Genomic DNA, 24,011 nt, shown 5'->3' on the forward strand with positions numbered 1-24,011 from the left:
TCACTGCCAAAGGAATAAATTGAAACAGACCCTGTGTATCTAGAGAGGATGGTGTGATGGTCAGTGTTAAAAATTTTTTTTGCAAGCTTTATGGCCCAGTTCCTATTTGAGACTGCATCCTGAGAAGCACATGAATACATGCTTTATTCCATAAGAATTAAGAGAAAAGTCTGTAGTTTCTGTAAAATTATAAATTAATGATTCACAATGTCTAATTACTCTTGTTGATTTCAAACATATTGGCTTTCAGATTATTAGCACAATAAAAAATCAGTTGGGAAAATTATCATTTTAAAATTAAATATTCACTAGGGCATAAAGAAATATTTATTCCTTACATTTCTGGTTTTAGGGAAATTAATTGGAATAGTTTTTAAATGACATAGCAAATAGTTTTGTCTTTTTTTTAACCCTTATTTTGGTATGGCTTCTGATGAAGCATACTGCTTGCAGATTATGTTTCAATATGACAGTGTTATGAAGTTTATATATTTCGTATGTTTGCTAACTGGCATAATTTTTAGAGATATTAATTTTCTTGGAAAATTATGCTTGAGAGAAAGTAGAGAAACTCTAACATGTAGTAACAATAATTCTGGAACAAAGTCTCACTGTTTCTTGTGTAGCTTAGGCAAATTGCATAATTCCATAATATTTATCTTTCCTTTCCTTTTTGTAGATGTAAAGAGATACAAATGTAATGTAAACCTAAATTTAATTAGAGTAGTGATCTCCAATTTGTTTTCCCCAAATACTCCTTTTATTAGTTATGCTTCATGGAATCCACATTTAAGGAATATTTCTGTGGAATAAGTAAACTGCATTAATTACTGTTAAATCAGACATAATTTCTTTCCCCATAAATAAAAATACTCTTGGGAAGAGTATACAAGTTAATCAGTATACTGTACTGACCTAATATATTCTCTCCACAAAAACAAAAAGCTCAACTTTGTAACTTCCTATGCACATTATTTCAGGTAAATGTAAAATTTCTTTTGGCTTCAAAATATTAGCAATGTCTCTTGCACCTCCATTTCCAACTTGATGGATTCTTGGAAATGCAGGAAAATGCTTTTAGAAGTTTTCTGTATTTATGAAGTTTCTTTATGGCTTAATGAATGAATGCTTTGCATAGGTTACAGTTTGCAAAGCTGTAGGTACTGTCATATATGAACACGTATATTTATAGATGTCACCGGTCTAGATACATACTCAAAGTATTAGAAGACACTTATCTGAGAGATTAAATGACTTTGTTAACAGAACTTTTTTCCTATTTTAGTATCGGGTCTTTACTTGGGTCAAGATGGATAAATTCACTGTATAAAAATCAAGAGATAATGGGATTTGGGTACATAAAAATCCAGACGTAGAAACTAGAATATTTAAAATAGGGAAAGACCTGCCAATTACAGACAAGAGTGAGAATTAGTCTTCTGACACTAGAAAATCACAAAAGGAAAACAAACACAAACACATTTTACTGAGACAAAATAATTTAAAGCAAGTTAATAAAAAATACCCTCTTTTTGCTAAATGTTGTCTAAAAAATTTAATTAATTTCTATTTATTTAATTTTTTTGGCCTACTTTTCTTAACATTTTGAAATCATGCTATGGAATTTAGTAAAGGTTTGGTTACCTTATAAATTTAAATTTCTCTGTACTTGAGCAGTCCCCTCTGACTGTTGTTAAGGCCCATTTGGAAATGTGTCAGCTTATATTTAGTTTTATATATATATGTATATATGGCACACTTATAAAAATTTTGTATAGTTTACACAAATAAGAAATTCAAAAGGATGATTAAGATTCTTGAGGAGATTAAAATGGCAGTTACCCAGGGTTGGGGGTTGGGAAATAATGCTGATGTTGTTTAAGGGTATAAACTTGTAACAAGTAGTGAGTGAGCCGTAGAGGTCTGATGCATGGGGTAATGAATATAGACAACAATGCAGTCCTCTAACTATGTGATATGCTAGAAGTGCTAAATATTGCTCAGACAACAACAGTAATACATGTATCAAATTCACATGTATCCTGAAATTTACACATCATATGTCAAATATATTCAATGTTAAAAAAGTTCATGGTAAAAGTTTTAATTCTTATAATTCCATAGCATCATGTATTTATCAAAAGTTTTCCTTTTGCTTTGCTATGTTTTAACCACCCAAAGGAAATTCCAGTGTTAAATATTTACTATCAGAGAATTATTATATTGCCATTGTCTTCTTAAACTTTAACTAATTACATTGATGAGTTTCCCTTGGAGAAAAAAAATTCCATCCATTATTTCATCCAGTATTCATCATTAATCATTCTCCCAAATTGCTTTATTTTATTCTTTCCCATTAAGATGCAGCAGTCCTTTAATGTCTTAGTTTCTACACTTTAACTTACATTATTCACATATAGCCCTCTTTCTCAGGACCTAAAATTCTTAGGTTTATATTTCACAGGACTTCCATCTACAAATCACATTTTGGCATTCTTCTGTACAATGTACACCTAAACTCTGGTTATTTGGTATCTTCATATGTGACACTTCTATTATCACTTGCATTGTTTTACCCCAAACATTTGGTTTTGCTTTGATTTCTTTTATTTGCATGTTTGTCTTGTAATCTAAAAGATCTTGATTATTTACTCTCTGTGGTCAGTTTTTTAACAGATAGAAATTAATAACAGAAAAAGCATCATGAATTATGATAAAAGTTGATTTGAGGGTGTATGAAGCTCAAAATATAATAAATACAACCAATTAGGTGGTATCCACTTTATGTTATATATTAGGTATTTATTTACATTCCAGAAATGTGCTTTTTGGTACAGATTGTTAGATAATTGTTTCAATTTGCCATTTCTTCATTGCCTAATGAATTTGCATAATTCCAATTAGGAAGAGATTCATTATTTAAATGTGTTTGTATATTCATAAATAATTATTGATTGAATATTTTTTCAGACTTATTTAAAGTAGATCATCAATGGATGTATTAGCCAATAATCCTGAAATAAGGTTTATTTGAAGTAGATTTTTTTCAATGTATTGTACATTTAATTTCACATAAAATGGGAAATGTAATAACCTCAAGCTGTATAAATGCCATTATAAGTTTATAACAGTGCTTTTTCCTCCCTTTTAATCCCTCTCATTTCCCCAGCGCCAGGAAAAGTGGTGAATCTCACAGTCGAGGCCTTTAACTATTCAGCTGTAAACCTGATATGGTATTTACCACAGCAACCAAATGGCAAAATTACCAGCTTCAAGATTAGTGTCAAACATGCCAGAAGTGGGATAGTAGTGAAAGATGTCTCCATCAGAGTAGAGGACCTTTTGACTGGGAAATTGCCGGAATGCAATGTAAGTATCATGGGACACCTATATCTCAAAAATTTTATGTAAAGTTTTATTTTGGATACTGCTGTTTCATTTTGTTTTTCTAACAGAGTGGTCATTGGTTATTTGATGACTTACAGTATTAAGTTATAATATGTTATACACAATTGGCTATCTTCACAGTAGAACAGGGGAAGGGTTTGAGAATTGGAGTGAGATGTCAAAATCCCTTAGGGAGCCGTAGAAAGAGTAGCATTTGTGATAGGTTTTGGAGTAAGGACCGGTGGAGATTGTGAGAGGGAGTCATTATGGGCAGAGAATACTTTATAAAGCCCTGAAGTAGGAGGTTTATGATATCCCTGGAAGAAAGATAATATGTGACAGGAGGGGACGGGAACAGTCCAGGTTAAGTTTGTGGAAGTAGATTGTTTTTGCTGTGCATATCTTTGGTGAAGAATTAGTTACTGTTCTAGTCATTGATTGGAAATCCCTGGAAATACTTTAATAATGCCTTTCTAAAACAATTCTGGTGATCTTTGTGATTCCATTGATGGAAACATTGTCAAACTAAATTATTTTTGTTTTAAATACTTTAAGTTATGGAAATCTCAAAGCCTTTTTAAAATTACGATATATTTCTAATACACACACAGACACATACACATATACCACATATGTGGTAAGACTTTAGCTTTTGAGTGCTTATGAGAAAACAAAATGATAATAACAGTAAGAAAGTGACCTATACTTGAAATTTCACAACAGGGAAAATATTTCATCTCTTTGGCTCTTGAACTTTCAACATGAATTTTAAAATTTCTTGTTAATGATTTTGTTACAGTTTTACCTTTATTCTAATCCCCTTGAAATCCTATTTGTAAGATTAAGGAATAAAGAATGCAATAAATATATTCTATTCTAAAACTGTAGACATAAAATGGGTTTAATTAAAATCTAGCAAATTTGTACATGACTTGAATGGATAACTTAAGCTGTTAAAAATCTTAGCCAATCACACACATATACACTAATTTAAGAAAAATATTTGTAGTATAAAGAAAAAAGAATGAATTAGGTACTTCTCATGTTCACGAAGAGATACCCCATTATTTTTTCACTGATATTTATTTCACTTCTAGGAGAATAATGAATCTTTTTTATGGAGTACAACCAGCCCTTCTCCAGCCCTGGGTAGAGTCACGCCTCCATCACGTACCACGTACTCATGGAGCACCTGGGCACGGGGCGAGATGAGCTCTGTGTGGAAAGAGCCTATCAGTTTTGTGGTGACGCACCTGAGGCCTTATACGACATACCTTTTTGAAGTTTCTGCTGTGACAACTGAAGCAGGTTATATTGATAGTACGATTGTCAGAACACCAGAATCAGGTATGGTTTCATTTGTTTTTGTAGAAAAGGAGCTGAATCACTTATAGAATAATCTTTCATTTTTTTCATGTAGGTCTTTTTGTTAAGATCTTCCTTCTTTTTCAATATCTTTTTCCCCTAGTAACACAAGAAGCATTCCATGTAGGCACCCTCAATTTCATACTCTTTTATAATGTAAGCACCTGAAAGGAGACAGGAGATTTGAAAGAAAAGGACACTTGAGCTAATTAATACCCATGGTCCTAAGATCAGCTTCTATCATTCTGTGACCTCAGCAATTTTTTATAATCATCTCTGTCCTGCTACATCTTCTATAATCATCAGTACTTTTCTCTCACTGATATTGCTATTGCCAAATATGAAGGTAACACCTGCAGTAGTAGAAATATGTGATTTACATTTCAGTATCAGATAAAAACAGTAGATTAGAATAAGCCTACTTGTATCCTCTTTGCACTGTAGTTTCCTCATGTGAAAAATGAGACTGTCTTCCTTCCAGTGGTGGTGGTACTATTAAATGAGTATACCTCAATATTTTTACTACTTAATTCCAAGAGTACATATTTCTAAGTAGCATTTATGTAGTTTACTGTGGTATTAGGGTATTACAGTATTATGTATATGTAAACTTATGTAGATCCTGACATAATACCATACTAAATATATGGTATCACACATTCAGTTGTAATTGGCAACTTTTGAGGTTTGGAAATTATTACTGGTCAGATAATTTCATTACAGCATAGAATTTTTTTATCTGATAACATTGTTGTCAGCTTCTATCATTTCATGACATGTAAGTTTGGAGTTTTTTTTGTTTTAAATGACAATTTTGAATCATACCATTTCCTCCTTCCATATACCTTACTTGTTATACAGTAAAAAAATGAAACATTTCATGAGGGTCACATAAAGTGGAATTTAGTAGACAAGAGCTTTGTTTTGAGAAAAATGCTTGAAATATTTCATTTCAGTTAAAAGAACACAAAATATAGAAACACATCTGAAAAAGACTTTAAAAAATATCATTATTATTTTTTCTATGTTTCCAGTGGTACATTAGAATCTGCTCACTGTAGGTTATAAGTTTCTTCTCATAACCAAATGCAAATATTGATACAAATAGTAAAGGTCATTGCCAGTAGATTCTGAAGGTTATTTCCCTGCCCTTCTGGGTCAACCAGAGGAAGAGTGTTTATCAAGCCACATACTCAGGCCTTGCTGAACACAGTGTGAGTATATGCATAAGGGCTTCAGGGCGGTGTAACTTTATGGTGAACTACGTATTAATAAAACACCCTGTGAAATCATATACAGTATTAAATAAAACTGTTGTTCATTTTATTGTTGTTGTTAGTTTTAGTAATTATTGCAGATAAATCCATCTGATCATCTGGCATGTCTTATTCACATTCTGTTACATTTTTTCTTTTTTTTTCAGTTAAAAAACCTTTGTTGTTAGTGTACTATTTTATTTTCTCTCTGGTTTTATGCTTTATTTTGTGTGTTTAATAAGGTGTTATTTATTTGAAATATATATCTATTTATTGTTATTATTATTATTATTATTTTTTTTTGGTAATCATTTCAGTGCCTGAAGGACCACCACAAAACTGTATAGCAGGCAACATTACAGGGAAATCCTTTTCGATTTCATGGGACCCACCCACTGTAGTAACAGGGAAATTCAGTTACAGGGTTGAATTATCTGGACCATCAGGTAAGTCATATTAATTTTTCTATTTGTCTTGGAGTAAGAATTATATAAAGTATGTTACTAGTATCAAACTTTTAAAAAGTATCCAATTTTCAAAGACCCTATATGAAGCAAATCATAGAAAGGTAATAAGGAAAGGTGAGGCTTTTTGAGCTTTTTGTTTAAAACCATAAAAAAGTAAAAGAATGGCAAAATATTGTCCATGTTCCATATTTCATGAGGAAGAGCTGAAACAATAAGGTATAACCTCTCAAGAGGAGAAGTGTTAGAGGAGATATATGTGTTCAAATACTTTAAGAGGAGGACCTTGACTTACTATGATTGTAAATATATTCATGACAAACAATGGAGTTTGGTTATATTAAATCAGATTTCTGCTTAGAACATGGAACCCATTTTTATAATTAGAGCTCTCTAAAAATAATCTGGACAACTGTATGATGTGGTGAATTCTCCATCTTTGTGAACAAAGAGGACCTGGACATTCACGTTAGATATTTTTGAGGGATTCAAACACTGTATCATTGAAAGTTAATTAAGTAAACTCTAAAGTTCTTTCCCAATATGAGATCCTATGATTCCATGAACAAAGTTTATTTCAAATAGCATAATGCCCACAAAGTGCATCCATGTTGTCACAAATGACAAGATTTCAATCTTTTTATGGCTGAATAGTATTCCATTATATATGTGTACACAGAGACAAATACATCACATCTTTTTTTATCTATTTTTGTCCATTTATCTATCAATGGATGCTTAGGTAATTTCCATATCTTGGCTATTATAAATAATGTGATGAACGTAAGTGTACATATATCTTTTTGAATTGGTGTTTTCATTTTCTTTGGATAGATACCCAGAAGTGGAAGTGTTAGATTATACAGTAATTTTATTTTCAATTTTTAAAATAATCTCTGTTTTATTTTCCATAGCAGTTGCATTGAATTTACATTACCATAAATAGCACACAATGGTTCCCTTTCTTCCACATCCTTGCCAGCACTCATTGTTTCTTGTCTCTGAAAATAGCCATTCTGACAGATGTGAGGTGTTATCTCTTTGTGGTTTTGATTTGCACTTTGATGATTAGTGATGTGGCGCTTCTTTTCATGTACCTTTTGGTCATCTACATATCTTCTTTGAAGAAATGTCTACTCAGATCTGCTCATTTTTAAGTTGAATTATTTGTTTTTTTGTTATTGATTGGTATAAATTCTTTATGTATTTTGGATACTAACACCTAATCAGATATATGATTCACAAATACCTTCTCCTAATCAGTAGGTTGCCTTTTCATTTTGTTGATATAACAGGCTGTAAGCAGAGCATATGGGTGCAGATGCTGGTAAGGAAGTAATTGTGTTGGTGGGAGTCTATGGCAGATCTTTTCTGATTGATTTAATTTTTCCAATGTAATGAGAAGCAAGACCCTCCACAAGTGGAGCAGCAAGTATTTGAAATCTGGGGAAGAAAGAGAAAATATAAAACAATCATCTAGGAAAGTAGAGGATGATTGGACTATGGAAGCTGAGGAGGGGGCTAGGCACCATTTAGGGCTCATTTGAGGTGTGGTAATGAATAAAGTGAAATCGGTCAGAGTGGATTTGTGTTTTTCTCCAGCTCCCTTCAATAAGGGAAGTGCAAGGGAACTGAAGTCTTGTGTCAGGTAGCGACTGTAACTGAGAGTGACACTGAGGCCGCCCCCAGGGGTGAGGGACCAAACAAATCAAAAGAGGGGGAAGATCAGGAGTTTGGAGGTTCCAGTGAGCTTAAAGAGTGGTTAGCTCAGGCTTCTAGAGTAAACAAACAGTTGAAAGGAAAGAATGGTCAAGGAGAGTTGAATGAAATTGAGATAAGAGAGGATTTGCAGTAATAGTGGTATCTAAGGTATGACCATGAGGGATTGGCTGGGATAGGGTGGAGGACTCGATTATTTATAGAGAGCTTCAGGTGTTTACGGATTATCCCTAGGGATATTGAGATCACCACAAAATTAAGACGGTAGCACTGAAGAAAGTGACACTGAGGCAGGAGCTAAAGCATGCAGAATGAGGTGAGTGTCCCTGGGCTTAGAAGGCGACTGCACCAGCAAGGCTCGTGGATGTCACCGATGGCACGAGATCGACAGCTGTGAGCTTCGTAAGGCGGGGCCAGACTGGTGTAAGAGGAGCAGGGACACCGCCCACCACACCTGAAGGCAGTAGCCTGAGGACTGTGGGGAGATGTGGGTGCCACCGCCCGGGGTGGTTGCAAGACAGAGCAGAGTTCTTAAGGGAGAGCCAGGTGTCAGCTGGAGCAAAAGAACTCCTCAGAGGTTAACCTGAAAACTTAAAGAATATTGCCGATGGGCTATTTAAGTCATTTAGCTCAGAAACTAAACTAGGAACATTTTCTAAATGTATGTTCTCATAGTAGATAATGAGAATGGTTAGCATTTTGACTGAATTTCAGTATAAAATACTACCTGTTTTTATATGGTAAAATCCAATGTTCTCCTTTTAAATATGTCAAAAATAACATGATTATGACAGGGCTTTATGATTTCACAGGTTATTTTTAACTTGGAAAATCTTCATGTTCTTTTCAGTGTTTTAATTAAATTGATAACAATGGACTACTAAGCTAAATGTTTAAAATATATTCACTTTTAAAATTGCAATATCAAGCACTCACGCATAGGTTTGCAACTTAACTGCTATCCTTGGCTCTGTACTTACATGTGAGAATAATTATACATGCCTGATGAGAAAATAATCCACGGTATCTTCTGCCTTTTGCAGGCCGGATTTTGGATAACAGCACAAAAGGCCTTAAATTCGCATTCACTAACTTGACACCATTTACAATGTATAATGTGCATGTGGCTGCTGAAACCAGTGCTGGGATTGGACCCAAATCAAATATATCAGTATTCACTCCCCCAGAAGGTAAGAACACTTTCTTAATGTGTTCATATTTTTGCTCTGTGAATTTTATTGCACTTGCTACACATTGTATTAGAAGCCATTTTGCTTGTATTTACTGATACATGTTATTTCAATATTATCATATTATTACCTAATATATTCTGAACATGGGCTCCTCAGAACATTAAACCCACAGCATGCCTTATACTAAGAGGCACCAAGATGAAGGTTAGAAACACTACACCACAGTCTCAGCCTGTTAGAGGTTCCCGATGCAAGTGTGATTCACAGTGAATATTGGTGAAACCTCAGGAGGTCTTAAAGTAAGCAAACACATTTAACAGTGCTTAACACACACTTAATGTAGAATGTATTTTTCTCCCAGAATAATGTTCTGAGAAATCCATATATCCCCAATGCCTATAACAAATACGTTTATAATTAAAAGGGTATTTTAAGCAAGTGGAGATTACTGGAGGGTGCATAATACAAATTTACCAGCATAAACTGCAATTATTAAAATAATATTTTCCCCAAAGAGACTTTTTTATTTGCATGTATTAAACATCACAGTTTTAGGAAAGCTATATATAGTGTTTAAAAAATATTACCATATCGCTTCACAACACAAAACTGCTAAATGTCTTCTTTTCTATTTAGGGATTGGAATTATTGAGACGAATACAATAATTTTTTTACAACCACATTTATACTTGAAAAGTTCCCAGGTTTTATATGAGTGAGAGCTAACATACAGTAACCTGTATATTAAATACACATGGTTGTGCATGTGCACACACATACACACATACAACTAAAGATTGGGTGTATGTTCATCACACAGATCACTCAAGCACTTGACCATTAGAGGGCAGCAACTATTCGGGAATTTTTCACTTTTCCCTTTCAAAGAACAAATAAAACGTTGATAATATTTTCCTTTTGAAAGAATGCAAAAATTATGTTTTATATCAATTTTGAATGAAAATACTTACTGTATATAGTTTCTATACACATAGTAAGAAAGAGATGAATACTTATAAGAAAAATGTTCTCATTTTTTTCATATTAAACATTTCCATTGTGTTTCTATCAGTCTTTAAGCTTTGCATGTCTTCTCCATTAGATCTTTAATTTCCCCCACACCCTTCTTCACTTAAAAACTGCTCTTAAGTATTTCCAAGAAAGCTAGACAGATTTATGGATGGCTCTCAAACACAGCAGAGCAATCGCCCTCATCAGACTTGAGTCCTTGTCTTCAGAGTCAGTAGCATTTTCTCAACCAACTCAATTGACCAAGTAATTTCTATTCTTATACAATTAAATAAATTCACAAATTTTGCCTTCTTTGAAATCAAGCCAATTTTGATGCTTCTAAACTAATCAGTTTACGATCATTATTTTATTGTCATCATTCTTGGCCTATAGCATTTGACAAAAATAGGGAAATAATACATTGCCACGTATGATGTCATGTTGTTTATTTCAGATAGGATTTAAACAGTCATTTCCCTTTTTTTGTTTCTGCAGTTTTAATTCACAAAATAATAAGTGGAATTTAAGGACATTTTTCACTATATGGCTCATGGGTTATTTTTCACACCAAATTGTTTTGAATAGATGACTCTATTTTCCTTTTATAATTAGCAGTTTATCCTGGCTTTTACCTTACTACCTTCATGAACAACTCACCGTATAAATCACTTGGATCCGAGTGGCTCTGCAGCAATCCCACTGACCACAGGTGTGCTCCAGTAGGGGCGGGGACAGCAAGGATCTTACCTCTGCCTGCCAGCCTTCCTCCATGGAGTTCTTGGGGCACAATTCAAGCCTTAGAGAGAGCTTCAGGGGAATGCTCTGGCAAGAGTAGTGAATGTAGCTTTCTACTTTTGACACACAAATTAATCCTGGTCCCACTCATTAAAAATTGTAATAAAGGAGTATTGAAACTATATGAGAGCAATCTAATAACTCATTAGGACCTATACTTGCAACTAAAATTGGTATCTTAATTTTAAGCTGTTCTTTTCCATTTATTAATAAAACAGGGCTCTTTGTATTCTAATTAAGATTACTCAATTCATTTTCTTCTCTGTATTTAAAAGTACACTATAGTCTATTGAAAAATTCATTAGCACCAGTTTTTAAATTAATATATTTTAATACAACTGGTGTTCTAACAAATCTCTAGGTATTTATAGAAATATGTTGAATTGACCTCTTACAGAAAATGGTATGTGCTATCACATTATAATGGGGATGATTTTATTGACATTGGGCATGTTATGGTCCGTAGTCTACTCTGATCATCAAAGTGAATCAACATTATGATGTTACGGCAGTTTTCATAGAAATTTCACAAGGTGCTGACATATTCCTTAATATTCTACTGAGCAGGTTTTTACAGAGGCATGAAGAAGACGTGATTTTGGAAAAAATTTGATAGTTTAATAATCTCCAATGTTATAAAATGTCACAGAGTTGTCCATTCCAAAGGGAGATGATGCTGTTGAATATAACATAGGCAACGGCATTTTCTTACTACTCATATGGGAGTTAAATCTTAAGTAAACTTTGTAGTGCTTCAACGTCCCCTAATAACTTTTCTGTCACTAGTGTCAAATACCAGGTGGTTAGCATCATTTCTTAAAAGCAAACAAGGTATTGAAAGCCATATTTACTCCCCCACATATAGACTATGGAAGTGAAGACTTTTGTCTTCAATGACTGTAACTTGTGGTTTTCTGCACATAAAATCTTTTATGGGGAAATCACTGACAGACTGTCAACTTTGTGTTTCTCAGGATTCTCAATAACTTATTTTTTACTAGATTTTTCTCAAAATGCACCTCTAATGGCATGCTTGATTTACTAGATGATGGCAAAAATTACTTTAATGTATTTTCTTTACCCCAGTGCTATTTGTCTCCATTTTATTTTTTCTAATCATTTTTCATTTAAGTGTCAAATAATTTGGCATATTATTTATCAACCATATGTCTACTCTGTTTCCCATCCTTTAGTAAAATTTATAGGTGTGTTGACTTGAGAATGATTCTTAGGTAGACCCTGTGGACAATACCTTCCGAATTGAATCTGAGCCACGAATAAATTACTTTGTGTGTTTGATTTTCTTTAGTTAATTTGGTATCAATATTAAAGGAGTTTCGTCTAATCCATACTTCTCTGGTTTCCCCATAAGAATTCATGGTGTAACAGATCAAGTATCGCTCTAAAGACAAGATACAAGGTTGTCTACTCCATTTCCTTCATTCCCTAAGCTTTTTCTTGTTTTATTAGGAAAGAAAGAGAGGTTTACAGTCATTCTTACACAGGTTTGGGGAACATTTTTTAGGGTAACATAGAACCACAATCTTTACTTGACATAATTTTAGGCATTAGTGTCAGGGGCAATACTTACTAAGTTATACTGAAAAAGATAGTATAAATTAGAAATAGTCTGCTACTATTGTTAGGTTTGACTAACTAAATTAGAGACTCATGCATGTATTTTTTTCCTTTTGTACTGGGTGGTTTTTGGAGTCCTACTATACATTAATGTGTCATATCAAATGGAACTGAACATTTCACTTATTTTCTAGTAGGCAGGGTTTTGATGCCTGATTAATTTGTTCAGTGAGGTCATTAAATGGGCATCTTCAGTTGAAATTCTACGTGAGTTCAAATTAAACGACAAAAATGGCAGAGCTTGTCTATGATTTATGTTATACAATACTGGCTAAAGCCTCATCTATGTAGTGACTTTAAAATAAAATGTAAAAGAAAGGTGGAATGTTTGCTGTTTAAATGGCTGGGTCATTTTCACAGTTCATTGGACAGTTCCTCTGCCCTTGAAAAATGTGTACTCGTAAATATGATGATCGAAACCTAAACTCTAGGAAGAATACAGGTCAATGAAGTGAAACTTGTACAAGAGGTGATCTGCGCAAAGGCCTTTATCTAGCTTCTTTCTCCCTCTACCCTCAAGTGCTCAGAACAGAGACCATCTGATGAGGGCTCAGTCTGTTCAAGGATGAATGGCCAAGTCGATGACCACGGGGTCTTAGTCTAGAGCTCTTCCTCCACCTTCAAGATCAAACTGTTTTTCCTTCAGTTTAGAACTATGGTAGGATAAAATCTAGAGTTGTCCTTCTACAGAAAGATATACTGAAATGCTTTTAGAAAAAGAGATTCAAAGAATTAGCAAATTAGAGGTGTATCATTGTGCTTATCTCCCAGTTTTGAGCCCAGGGTTTACCCGTGCCGGACACTAGAATCTTGTCTGCAGTAATCAAATAGAGAGCTTTTAGGCCAGAGCAGCTTACTCATCCACCTAGCTATTAACTATTCCAAAACGTTTTAGAAATATTGATATAGTTACAATATCTAGGGGGCTTTTTAACGGTTGCTTCATAGAGACAAAGGAAAAAAACTCAATCTATTAGATGAAAACTCCGTATGATTTACTACATAGTAAACTTAAGCATAATTACTTTCACTAATTATAAATAATACTTACGGGAGTTGTAACAGAAATTTTCAGTTCCTTTCTGTTATCTTAAAAGGGAATAGGGTCCTTCTCCATTTTATATTATATGCCTAATGTGTTTCTATTCTAACTGGAATTTGCTAAGCTTATACTAATGTGTAATAGCTCAGTTTATGGATATGAATTTAATGTTTATCACATCCTTATCATAAGGGACATTGTTATGTCACATTTTTTCTGTCTTGAGCCAACATTCTATAAATTTTCTCGAACCATTTGTTCCTTAGAGTCATCTTGCAGAATAGGAAGAATGACATAATTACACTCATTTTATAGATAAGGAAACTGAGAGTAGAGGGTGAATTGGCTATTAATATTCACACAATGAATGTGATATAAAGAAAAAGTGGACAAAAGCCCACGGTATGTTTATCTTGATCCGTTACCTGGGGGCCTGGGCAGTTTCCTAGATGTCTCTCTCTTGGTGACTTTGTAACAAGCATTTATTTAAGTACTTTGTACTGTGCTTAGAAACAGTTGTTCATTTGTCCCTGTGTGTCTTCACTACTGCAGAATGTAAGGGCACCTGAAACTTGAGACTCATAATTAATTTGTAAAATAAGCAGACAAAAATAAATCTTCAAATATCTCATGGAATAGGTTAAAAGACAGCCTGATTTAATTTACTAACTACCTTTCAAAGTAGTTGCATTCAAAGTCTTCTAGATCCTATTTTTTGATATGCTGTGACTTCCATAAAGCCTTCAAGGTTTCTACTGGGCATTAATCATCTGTAATCAGCTTTTTCTGGGAAATCATTTTTATTAAAGAATTTGTTTCAAACAATTGTTATAACACTTTATTTGGGGAAACTATTCCATGTTACCCAATTTCTTTTTTTTTTATTTTGATATCATTAATATACAATCACATGAGCAACATTGTGCTACTAGATTCCCCCCATGATTAAGTCCCCACCACATATGCCATTACAGCCACTGTCCATCAGCGTAGTAAGATGCTATAGAGTCACTACTTGTCTTCTCTGCTATACTGTCTTCCCCGTGCCCCATGATATGTGTGCTAATCATAATGTCCCTTATTCCCCTTATCCCTTCTTTCCTACCCACCCTCCCCAGTCCCTTTCCCTTTGATAACTGTTAGTCCATTCTTGGGTTCTGTGATTCTGCTGCTGTTTTGTTCCTTCAGTTTTTGCTTTCTTCTTATACTCCACAGATGACTGAAATTTGGTACTTATCTTTCTCCACCTGGCTTATTTCACTGAACATAATACCCTCTAGCTCCATCCACATTGTTGCAAATAGCAGGCTTTGTTTCTTCTTATGGCTGAATAATATTCCATTGTGTCTATGTACCACATCTTCTTTATCCATTCATCTACTGATGGGCACTTAGATTACTTCCATTTATTGGCTATTGTAAATAAACATGGGTGCATATGTCTTTTTCAAACTGGGATCCTGCATTGTTACAGTAAATTCCTAGGAGTGGAATTCCTGGGTCAAATGGTATTTCTATTTTTAGTTTTTTGAGGAACCTCCATACTGCTTTCCACAGTGGTTGAACTAATTTACATTCCCACCAGCAGTGTAGAAGTGTTCCCCTTTCTCCACATCCTCACCAATATTTGTTGCTGTTTGTCTTTTGGATGGTGGCCATCCTAACTAGTGTGAGGTGATATCTCATTGTGATTTTAATTTGCATTTCTCTGGTACTTAGTGATGTGGAGCATCTTTTCATGTGCCTATTGGCCATCTGAATTTCTTCTTTGGAGAAGTGTCTGTTCAGATCCTCTGACTATTTTTTAATCAGATTCTTTGCTTTTTGCTTGTCAAGGTGCATGAGATCTTTATATACTTTGGATGTCAACCCCTTATTGGAATGTCATTTATGAATATATTGTCCCATACTGTAGGATGCCTTTTGTTCTACTGATGGTGTCCATTGCTGTACAGAAGCTTTTTAGTTTAATATAGTCCCACTTGTTCATTTTTGCTATTGTTTTCCTTTCCCGGGGAAATATGTTCATGAAAAAGTTGCTCATGTTTATATGCAAGAGAGTTTTGCCTGTTTTCTTCTAAGAGTTTTATGGTTTCATGACTTACATTCAGTTCTTTGATCCATTTTGAGTTTACTTTTGTGTACGGAGTTAGACAGTAATCCAGTTTCATTCTCTTATATGTAGCTGTCCAGTTTTGCCAACACCAGCTGTTGAAGAGACTGTCATTTCCCCATTGTATATCCATTGCTCCTTTATCATATGTTAATTGACCATATATGCTTGGATTAATAATGGACTGTCTATTCTGTTCTACTGGTCTATGGGTCTGTTCTTGTGCCAGTACCAAATTGTCTTGATTACTGTGGCTTTGTACTAGTGCTTGAAGTTGGGAAGCAAGATCCCCTCTGCTTTATTCTTCCTTCTCAGAATTGCTTTGGCTATTTGGAGTCTTTTGTGGTTCCATATGAATTTTAGAACTATTTGTTCCAGTTCATTGAAGAATGCTGTTGGTATTTTGATAGGGATTGCATTGAATCTGTAGATTGCTTTAGGCAAGATGGCCATTTTGACAATATTAATTCTTCCCACCCAAGGGCATGAGATGAATTTCCATTTACTAGTGTCCTCTTTAATTTCTCTTAAGAGTATCTTGTAGTTTTCAGGGTATAGGTCTTTCACTTCTTTGGTTAGATTTATTCCTAGGTATTTCATTCTTTTAGATGCAATTTTGAATGGAATTGTTTTCCTGATTTCTCTTTCTGCTAGTTCATCGTTAGTGTATAGGAATACAACAGATTCCTGTGTATTAATTTTGTATCCTGCAACTTTGCTGAATTCAGATATTAGTTCTAGCAGTTTTAGAGTGGTTTCTTTAGGGATTTTTTATGTACGATATCATGTCATCTGCAAACAGTGACAGTTTGACTTTGTTCTTACCAATCTGGATGCCTTTTATTTCTTTGTGTTGTCTGCCGTGGCTACGACCTCCAGTACTATATTAAATAAAAGTGGGCACCTAATTTTTATTCACAATTTTTAGTGTAGTCCATATTTAATTGTTAGTAAATTAGTAAATTGGCTTAGTCTATTTTCTAATAGAATTTCTTATAGATCTTAAATCATGAGCTAAAAATTTAGACAATTTTTTAAAATTTGAAAATGTAGTTTCAAATTAGCCCCTTCTTATTCTTTTTTTTTTTTTTTTTTTCAGTTCCAGGTGCAGTATCTGATTTACAAATTGTGGAAGTAGAAGCTACACAAATAAGAATTAGTTGGAAGAAACCACAACAGCCCAATGGAATCGTTAACCAGTATCGAGTGAAAGTGCTTGTTTCCGAGACAGGAGTCGTTGTGGATAACACTTTGCTCACAGGAAAAGATGAGGTATTGAACTTTCATTTCACATCTTGGTGAGGCCTTTCTCCTTTGTTCTAGCCCTGGTCACTTGGAAGATTTGCTAGCTTACTCAAACATAAAATATTGGCAAGCATCACAGTACAAAGGGAAATAAACTTTGCCATGTTGATAATCTAGGTCAGATTTCATTTTAAAACATGTATGGTTAGTTAAGTGACATTATTCTTTTTTTAGCACTTGAAAAATGTTAATTGAGCAATTATACAGGACTAAAAGTACTTCTAGGAGTGCTTATTATTATGGTACCTTAGTGAATGAATTGTTCAGAAACTCCTGTTAGGATTTAAATACTCCTAGGCTGTATTTGAAGTTTGGAACAATTGCCAATGAAAAGCACAGTGAGTTAGTAGCTGTTGTTGACAAATGATTTGTCCTGTTCAGTCTTTAGAAACTAAATTTCTCAGAACTGCCTTAGCTAAAGAAGGAATCAAACAAACAGTAGACATTTGATTAAAGAAATCGAATAACTAAATAAAAGAGATTAACCTATTTCATAGATATAAAATAGGAGAACAATGTGTTTGCTTCTGTGTACAAAGAAGTATTATTTTCTTCCCATTCTGTTAGCAAGTACAGGGAACACTGATTTCCAGTCAGTGTCTTCATTCTCCTCATCCAGCCAGCTATACACCTGTGAAAGCCATACAAGATACCAGACCAGTCAGATCCATATACTGACTACTCCCGAGGCACACACAAAATATACATACTTAGGACAGTGAGTACCATGATCTCTGGGCCTGGGCAGTACCACCTAGTGCTTATTCAGTGACTGGCTTCCACTGTTTTGTTCCAGAACCATGGTTTCTTCTGGCTGTACTGTTGTTTTCCTGCACATGTATTTGTCCACTCTGTTTCTAGTCCCAGCCTTCCTCACTCTGGTTCTTACCTGAAAGTTAACCTTACTATGTGCTCAATGCACTCTGGCCACCCAGGACTTATTACTCCAAGATGTTCACCATCTCCAGTCCAGGGTTAAACTATAATCCAATGTTTCTTGTTTTTCTATGTGCAAAAGATGTGAGCTAAGCTTTCTCTGATACTCTAGTTGACAACTGAGGCAAAGGACAAAAGCTTAGCCCTTCGCTCCTTCTGAGAAGGTCTTAAAGTAGATCCTGAGCTTTTTTAGGACAAGGTGACAGGCCTCCCACGTCTGCTTATGACTTCAGCTGGATGGCCAGGCAAACCTGTTTTTCTCTTGAAGCTAAGAAGGCTTCTTTCTGATTCTGCCTCTGTCTATAAGGCCTGCAGCTCTTGTGACATCCTAGAACATGAGGTTTGGGGCCATGTCAATCTAGGTTTACACCCTGTTCACCTCCTGAGCTGTGTGGGAGAGATGAAGAGGGTGGACCTGCAGGAAAGAGCACTTGGGTTTAAACCCTGGGGTTTTGCTGTTTCAGATGGTCTAACCTGGGGAAAGTTGGCCTGACCTCTCTGAACTTCACTTTCCTCTTCTCAAAGTCAAGGATTATAGGCATCTCTCTAACAAAGCAACAGTAATTTAGTGGGTTAATATGTGGAGAGAGCCTAGAACTGTACCTGGCCAGTGGTTCATGCTGTGCTGAGTAATTGTGCCCCATTGTGATTATTAATCATGGCATTGGCCCTGTCACCCTAGTTGACACTCAGTATTAAATTTCCGTATCCTTTTCCAATAAAAGGAGACATTAAGTTTCTCTTTATTACTGTGATAGTATCTCTCTTCCTTGGATCAGGCCCATCGTTGATATTTCTGCTGCCCTCTGTGACTGGTGTTGGGGTTCACTGTTCAGGTGGTTGATGTGGGAAGGCAGATGAAGCAGAGGCTCAAATCTGAATGGATTGGGTCCTAGCCTCTGTGACCTTGGACAAGTCTGCGTGTGGAGGCTTGGTGCCCTCATTTTTTTTTTAATATTATGGTATCATTAATATGCAGTCACATGAGCAGCATCGTGGTGACTAGATTGGTGCCCTCATTTTTAAAATGGGACTTACATTCCACTTTACAGGGCGAGGAGTATAGGAGACAATAGCTAAAAACTCTGGCATAGTGTATTCATTTATTGTCCTTTTCCTTGACCTTGGGACAGAAAAGGGCTCTCTCCTTCCATTCACTCTTCAGCTTCTTAAAGTACGGCCTCCACACTCTGGTCCCAAGAATTCTTTAAATCCTTGAAATCTTGTTAGAAGTCGCAGTGACCTCTGTGTCAGATAAGGTGGCTGCGTATTTTTAGCTGTCCGCGTCTTCCTTGTCTCCACCAAAATCCACCCCTCTCACCCCTCTTCTGTGCTTTGACACTCTGATTTCCTCCTCAATATTCCCTCCACTTTCATATACTATGACTGCAAAATTTGGGCCTCATGCAATGAATAGTGAAGAAAATTAAGACACTAGCTCTCTTTCTCGCAGTTTTCAACTCCTGCCCTTTAGAAGTATCGCCGAGTTCTGTTTTTGGCCGTCTCGTCACACTTCCTTCGGGTCATCTCACAGCTTCAGCCGCTGCTTCCTGCCCGTGCGACGCTTTCGCCTTGCTTTCCACGCTGATCCTTCCCGGGGCTCTGTATTCCCGATGAGAGCCGTTTCTGGAGAGGTTCTGTCAGGGTGTATCACATGTAAACTCATTTCCCCCATAAAGCAAAACAGACATCCTTTTTGGGATAAGAGGGCCTGGCTCATGACTGGGAGGAGAAATTGAAGTTGGAATGAGAAAAAGACACTAGACAGAGATCCTGGCGCGGTGCTGGGACCCCGTGAAGGCTCCTGCAGGAACACAAGAAGAAAGTCTGTCTGGGCAATGAATCGTTTCAGTGACTTAGAACGAGGCCTGGAGAGAGGCTGGCTTGAAGCCTACGTATCAAATAACAGGCTTAGCATTTCCTAAACCCATGGATGGTGCACATCACAGATCTCTGACCTGAAGGTCATTGACTAAGTATTTGGAAGGCTTTTGGGGATTTTCATAGGCCTGATGCTTCTCTTTTTGGTTAATGGTACTGTTATTTGCTCTGTCATGAAGGCTTGAAACCTTGGGGTTTCCTCTGACTTTGGTTATACTTAGAATTCAATAGTCACTCAATATTAAGGCCAATTATTTCTACCACCAAAGCGTGATCTTTATACATCTATAGTTCATCCCTGGGTACCCACCCCCAGCTCAGGATTCATAATCTCTCTCTCGTACTATTGTTATTTTACTACATTAGTTTTCCATTGTTGTATAACAATTTGCCACAGACTTAATTGTTATGCAACAGCTTGCCACAAGCTTAAAACAACTCATTTATTTATTATCTCACAGTTTCTGTGGATCAGGGGTCCAGACAGGTCAAACGAGTTCTCTGCCAAGGGTCTCATAACACTGCAATCAGGTCGCTGACTATGTTGTGTTCTCATCTGGAAACTTAATTGGAGAAGAAGCCACTTCTGGACTAACTCATACTTTTAGCAGATTTAACTTCCTTCTGACTGAGGGTTCTACTTTCCTGCTAGCTGTTTGGCTGGAGACTACCTTAGCTCTAGCTCACAGAGTTCTCCCACAGTGTCCTGCCGCAAGGACTTTTCCAACATCACCACTTACTTCATTGTGCCAGCAAGGAGAGTCTATTTAATATAATGTAATCATGAGCAAGACATTCCATCACTCTGCCTTATTCTATTGGCTAGATGCGCACCACAGCTCCCACCCAAGAGGAGGATATAGAAATGCATGAACAGCAGGAGGTAGGGACAATAGGGAGACTGCCTGAGAGTCTGTCACCACACTGTTCCAGACTGTTATTTTATATTTCACACATCTATTAGAATAATCCTCCCAGATTTGGGTATATTATTTAACCTAGAGAAGTAAATAAATAAGTGTTGAGAACAAAGGGAGACAGTGAGTATGTATCTAGTTAAGTAATCTAACTCCTCACTCTCATACCAGAAAGACATTTCTCTAAACTGTCAGTGTTTGTCACTGGTGGGCTTGAGAAGAAAGCCAGCTAAATGCTTGGCCAATTGCTGCTGAATGAGGCTGAGAACAGGATTTGAGAGTAGTTTAATAATGCCTGAGGCAAGTTTTTTGAGCATTAGGAACACAAACAGAATCAAACCTTTAGGATTCGTCACATAGGTAATGTGCAGAACGATACAGTATCCATTAGGAGGTTTCCAAACATATGCTAATAGCTAATTTTTCTTTTTTACCCCTGCTTGATAACAGCATAAATCATATTGTAGTCTATACTAAAATACAGAAGTGTTTTAAAGAGTAAGTCAAATTTTTTTTGTTCATTTAATTCAGCAGACTTCCAGTGAGTCTGAAGTGATGGATTAATAATAGAAGGTTTTTTAAAAAAATAAAATGAAATCACATTAGGTGTAATGAAGATTATTACATGTAGAGTCAGGTTGGTTTATTCAGGTGGATTAGGAATTTAACTCTGAATACTTCTAATTCTTTCACATAAATTCCAAAGATTCCTGGGAAGCCCAGGGGAGGAACTTCATGCTGATGAATGGCAGCATTCCTTGACTTAGTCGTTCTCAACCAGGGGCAGTTTTGCTCTGCAGGAGACATTTGGCAATCTCTGGAGACATTTTTTATTGTCACAACTGGGAGGCTGATTCTCCTGGGAAGGGACAGGGATGCTGCTAAACTTGCTACACCACCCACAACAGCTCCCTGCAACAAAAATTATCTAAGGAAGAATATCAGTAGTGGTGAGGTCGAGAACCCTGAACCAGCTAGATGAGTCCAAGACTTGGAGGTTGCATTAGGCCTTTTCTCTTCTATTTCCCTCATTTCCACACCTGCTTTCGCAGTCCCTTCCCATTACTCTCTTAAGTTCTGATTACTTCCCATTACTTCTGCTCTTAAAATGATTCATTTTTCATCCTTTGGAAAATCTAATCTATAATGCCTCTTTAGGAGGCGAAGTATGTGAAATAGTCATGACATGGCAGTCTTGGTGATAGTAATGTTCTGCACTGCTATGAAACCAGTGTTGAAATCATTACCCTAGTTAAGGAGCGTCTTTCTGGATTACTAGAATTTTGCAGAAATTCAGATAGCCAAAATTATTCAGGTCAGCTCTTACCTTGAAATGGCCATTTGTCAGCAGAGATTCATAACTTAGTTAATTGATGGGATGCTATGGTTTAATTCTCAATAACTTATCTGACGTGGGGAAAAAATATTGAGAGATTTAATAAAAAACCATAGGTCCTAGGGAAATTCTTTGTACTACTTCCTTGTACCTGCTCGAGTGCTCTGTGCACAGTAGAGTCTCAAAGAGCAGCCGATTGATAGTGAAAACAACTGTGTGGCTCAGGCATAAACTATTGACTAGAATACCATAGTATCTCTGAATCGTGTTTGTGATTCACACCCTCCCTGATTTCCTGGAGGAGGCAGGGCTGGAACTGCTGGACGCCAGAAGACCTTTCACTTGTCTCGTAGAAGGTTCCCCGTCCACGTTCTTCATCACCAGCCTTTTAGAGAAGATCTTAGAAGTGTACCCCTGCTTTTCATCACAATACTTTTCTGGCTAAATATGTAGCAAGATTTAGATAATTTTATTTTATAAATATTTGGAGCACTAGAGATTTCCTTGGATCTTTTCTTCATTCTTCTGTCTTTGAGAAAAGTTGATATTAAGTGACATGTCTTTGCAGATAATTAAATAAACTGTCTCAAAATTACTGGCCTTCCTGAGATTTTTCCTGAGCATCTACTATTTTTTTAAAATAAAATACCAAGTGCTTTATCCTAATAGAAATAAAACAACCTACTTTTGGCTTTAGGAGTAAAGACAACCCCAAATCCTCTTAAGATAATTAAAAGACTGTTTACCAAAACTTATAGACAGTAAAACCTACATTATGAATTAATTATAAATTCTGAAGGTATGAGACCAACCATGGACTTGAGAAGGAATAGAATGACTTTTTCTTTTTAAACAAAAGGGTTTTGGAGGTGAGTTTTGAAGGAGAACTTGAAAAGGAATTGACTAAAAAAAGAGTGATTTTCAGTGTTTTCTTTTTTCCAAAACTATTTAAGTTTGGAAAATTGTGAATAGGTATATTAAAAAAGAAAATATATAATGAGAACCCACTTACCCATCCTTTGCATTCAGTGATTATCAGATTTGGCCATTTGTGCCTCAGCTATCTCCCATTTTTGCTGCTGCTTCTGATAGATTTCAAACTAAATTACAGACCACATCATTTTTGCTCCCATATGCCTAAGTACAAGTCTCTAAAACACATGCACATTTTAGTTCTTTCCATACTTCGATTTCCACAACTAACAAAATGACTAATATTGTCTTGGTATCATCTAATACCTAGACTGTATTCAAATTTCCCTGATTATCTCCAAGTCTACATTGTTTAAAATGTACTAATTAAAATCTGATGTCCACACATTGCTTTTGGCTATTTTCTTTGATTAATGTGTACCCTTATTTCCAAGGTTGACAATCTACAAAAAATACTACTACCTAATACTCTTTGGCCCCAAAACCCTTTTCTCATTCTATCAGTTATGCTGTGTGGGGAGGGAGAAGGGACAGAGCTGTCTTGTCATCCCAACTGTGGATAAAGTGAAGGTTCCTGTGACCAGGATTCTCATCTGGCCCTGGTCGGCTAGCTCACTAAACATGTGTGGGCAATACACGGCTGTGGACTCTATAAAGAGCTCTACCCAGTGCTCTGGACACAACACAGTGGCAGGGCTGCAAGGCTGCAGGAGAACAGAA

General features: G+C 35.8%; 1 protein-coding gene across 1 annotated transcript in view; it reads left to right on the forward strand.

Moving 5' to 3' along the window:
- Window positions 1–24,011, forward strand: part of PTPRQ (protein tyrosine phosphatase receptor type Q) — a 218,203-nt gene that overhangs the window by 20,826 nt on the left and 173,366 nt on the right. Inside the window, exons 8-12 of the mRNA XM_057488019.1 lie at window positions 3,170–3,369; window positions 4,485–4,734; window positions 6,326–6,454; window positions 9,235–9,381; window positions 17,083–17,255. Coding sequence (XP_057344002.1) covers window positions 3,170–3,369; window positions 4,485–4,734; window positions 6,326–6,454; window positions 9,235–9,381; window positions 17,083–17,255 — 899 coding nt within the window. The remainder of the gene's footprint in view (window positions 1–3,169; window positions 3,370–4,484; window positions 4,735–6,325; window positions 6,455–9,234; window positions 9,382–17,082; window positions 17,256–24,011) is intronic.

Source organism: Manis pentadactyla, chromosome 10, assembly GCF_030020395.1.
Source record: "Manis pentadactyla isolate mManPen7 chromosome 10, mManPen7.hap1, whole genome shotgun sequence".
Lineage (NCBI taxonomy): Eukaryota > Metazoa > Chordata > Mammalia > Pholidota > Manidae > Manis > Manis pentadactyla.